The following is a 3,754-nucleotide window of genomic DNA, read 5'->3' as shown; positions in this document are numbered from 1 at the left end:
AGGTGTGCTTAAGTTTATGGCGTTAATAAAGTTTCTCCGTAATATAAAGCAAGTAGTTGCTATGATTTTTTTTATTTGGGTAAACAATTCATTTTGAAGTTTTGTAAAAGTAAAATAAATAAAATGTTAAAAATGACAGTTTGTTTCATTTAACCGAATGGATTTCTGCGACTTGTACCTCAGCTTCTTCAAAAAATTAAAGTTTTCCTTATGACTAAAGAATTAGAATGCTGTTTAAAGTGGTTAGAATACAGTTGTTATAACAATGTTCACTTTTTATTTATTCAAAAAACATTTTTTTAAATTCTTTTGCTAATTTTTATGAGCTAACATACTACGGTATCATAGCAACAAAAAAGCTTCGAAAAATTAAATCGTTTTATGCCTTCCTCTTTGCAAGACAAAAACAAGTTAGACAATTACTGTGAAGTAATTAAAGAATGAAGCAAACAACTGTGTCGAAGTTAAATAACTGTCTCGAAGAAAAAGCACACGTTAAAATATTATTGAAGCATACAAAATTTTGTTTATTGTGAGTAATCAAGTATTGCAGAAAAGATAATTCTTGCGCCAAAATTTCAAATATTGTTTTTAATTACTGTTAATAAAAAATTGAATATCGCTGTTAACAATAATATTTAATGTTTCTCATAACTTGTTATGAAAAATATCAAATTAATAATTAAATGATTATAAAGCAACTTTTGCTTGTGTTATAATAGAAGTAAAATATTAAAGAAGCATTGTTATCATAAATTGTTAGGACTCAAAAAAAATCATACTTATCTTTAATTATTCTTTAAATTATTCTTAAATTTAAGATTGTTGTAATTTTTAACTGTTCTAAAATTGCTTTCATTTGATGGAAAAGACAGTTAAGAGTTAAGTTTAAACTATAAAGTATCTCAATTATTTTTTAGTTCTAAGCCAAACATTTTAGTGCGTACACTAAAAGTGTTTGTCTCAAATAGATATACACTGCGAGTCTATTCATTTTTATGATAGTATGCTACACTCACAACTATCCATCTTTTGCATCAAATGGAAGCAAAACTTAACTTTAACTTTTCCTTAACCTTAACTCTCTAAAAAAACTTTTAAAGTTGGTATTAAAAAAAAAAGGTTTTTGGTATTAAAAAAAGGATTTTGGCATTAACATCAAAGTTTTTTGTAATAAAAAAATGCTTTTGGTATTAACATTAAGGTTTTTGGTATTAAAAAAAAAGGTTTTTGGTGTTAAAAAAAAAACTATTGGCATTAAAAAGAAGTTTTTGGTATTAAAAAAAACTTTTCGTGATATTGAAAATCTTTAGATTTTTAATTTGTAGGAAAAAACAAACAAACAGAAAATGAAACTTTTAATTTATTTTAATATTAATGGATGTTTCGAAACGGTTTGAGACGTAACACTTTTTCTGAATAAATTAAGCAAAAATATTTATATAAAAGTATATATATTAAATGAATTAAGATTACAATTATTTTTCGTAAATTCGGATTGATATCGAATGCGGTCTTCTTTCTATACGAAAACAATAAAAACTTATAAATATAGAAAAGTTTACTAGTGGAAACAATGTCTAAATATCAAAAAAATTACGTTGTAAAACTTACATTACTTGCCTCTGCCTCTTCCTCTTCCCCAGCTACTGCTTCCACCACCGCCTCCGCCACCGCCTCCACCACCACCGCCTCCTCCTCCTCCTCCACCACCACCTGCTCCGCTTCCGCCTCCACCACCACCGCCACCGCCGCCTCCACTGCTTCTGCTACCACCTCTCCAAGGATCAGCAAATTCACTTCTATATCAAAATAAAGTTCAATATAGTTATTATTTTAATAATACAATATTAATATAATAAAAAGCACATTATAATAAAGATCTTACATCTCTTTTTTTCCGTAACCATATCCGCCATATCCATTGTCGCTTTTATTTTCGTCTTCATTTCTAGGTTGAATATAAAGTAAGGCTTAATGTTACATTATAAATAAGGTGTAAGTTAAAGCAACAAAACTTACATTTCTCTTTTTCCGTAACCATATCCCCCATATTCACTTTCGCTTTTATCTTTGTCTTCATTTCTACGTTGAAGATAAAGTAAGGTTTAATGTTACATTATAATTAAGGTGTAATTTAAAGCAACAAAACTTACATTTCTCTTTTTCCGTGACCATATCCGCCATATCCACTTTCGCTTTTATCTTTGTCTTCATTTCTAGGTTGAAGATAAAGTTAGGTTTAATGTTACATTATAAAAAAGGTGCAAGTTAAAGCAACAAAACTTACATTTCTCTTTTTCCATAACCATATCCGCCATATCCACTTTCGCTTTTATCTTTGTCTTCATTTCTAGGTTGAATATAAAGTAAGGTTTAATGTTACATTATAAAAAAGGTGTAAGTTAAAGCAATAAAATTTACATTTCTCTTTTTCCGTAACCATATCCCCCATAACCACCACCGTATCCTCCGTATCCTCCTCCGTATCCTCCACCATAATCACTCAGTTTATTTGAAAATAAATCTTTGTTTTCCTAAAATAAAAAAAAGCATTTATATTTTTAAATCCATATCAAAAATTTTTAAAAAGATAAATTAGAAAACACAGATTTTAAAAAAAAGCAAATAAATTTGATGAAAGCTTTAAAAAAATATTAAAGAAAATTGAAATGTTAGCAAAATTAAAGTTACTTCTTGACTGGATTCATCTTCGTTATCGATGCTAAAAGAGATATTTTATATGAAAATTATTACTCTGCAAATTTTAAATTATCAAAACATTTAAAGTTAAGGATATTCACTTTGTATCGGCAACATTATCTTTGCCATGCTTGAAAGGAGCTGCTTCGCTCAGCTAAACAACAAGCCACATATTGTTCAAAAGTTTGATAAATACTTAATTAGTAAATTATGAAATATTTATGTCAACTTATAAATATTATTTTACATTAATTTTAAAAATATATATTTGTTAATATATAAATATAAGTTATATTCTTTAATTTTACTCACAAAAACTTGAAAAGAAATCAGGAACGTAACAAAAATGCAAAAGTAGTTCATTCTCATTGAACGCCACTAATTTTATTTGATTTAAATTTTTTATCGTTTTTATACAATTTACTAAATTATCACGGAAACACCCTGAAAGTAATTAATTAAACCAAAAACTCGCATTAATTGGAAAGTGGTAATTTGCAAACAAAAGAAAGTTTCCAACTTTAATTGAATACCATTTAGAGTAATTAAGGTTATTAAAACACCTACGAATCACGTCACTATTCTAACATTTTTTCAAAACGTATTACGGCAAAGTAAATTTACATGACGTTTTGTTAACTACTTTTAGAAATTTTGTTGAATGAAAAAGTTTGATTTATTGAAAAAAGAATTTAAGAAAAATACACGTCTACTCTTAGAATTCTACAGTTCTACAGTTTGTATAATATTCAATTGTATAGACACTTTTAAAGATGCATTTACTTAGCTATTATAATTATACGAGTTTATATATATATATATATATATATATATATATATATATATATATATATATATATATATATATATATATGTATATATATATATATGTATATATATATATATATATATATATATATATATATATATATATATATATATATATATATATATATATATATATATATATGTATATATTTATGTGCTACAAATATCTTATAATTTGTGTTTTTTTTGTATTTTACTGATATTGATTGTAAATTTACGGGGC

General features: G+C 25.9%; 1 protein-coding gene across 1 annotated transcript; it reads right to left on the bottom strand.

Moving 5' to 3' along the window:
- Nucleotides 1-1,615: 1,615 nt before the first annotated feature.
- On the bottom strand, nucleotides 1,616-3,294 carry LOC136071731 (uncharacterized). The gene is made up of 9 exons (XM_065789456.1): nucleotides 3,016-3,294; nucleotides 2,805-2,857; nucleotides 2,695-2,725; nucleotides 2,425-2,537; nucleotides 2,291-2,353; nucleotides 2,157-2,219; nucleotides 2,023-2,085; nucleotides 1,889-1,951; nucleotides 1,616-1,802 (listed from the first exon to the last, which is right to left on the bottom strand). The coding sequence occupies exons 1-9, from the start codon at nucleotides 3,070-3,072 to the stop codon at nucleotides 1,616-1,618; spliced, it is 693 nt and encodes a 230-aa protein (XP_065645528.1). The 5' UTR covers nucleotides 3,073-3,294.
- Between the last annotated feature and the right edge of the window lie 460 nt (nucleotides 3,295-3,754).

Source organism: Hydra vulgaris, chromosome 02, assembly GCF_038396675.1.
Source record: "Hydra vulgaris chromosome 02, alternate assembly HydraT2T_AEP".
Classification (NCBI taxonomy): Eukaryota; Metazoa; Cnidaria; class Hydrozoa; order Anthoathecata; family Hydridae; genus Hydra; species Hydra vulgaris.
Note: the sequence above shows the minus strand (reverse complement) of the source record. Positions and strands in the feature narration are given on the sequence as shown.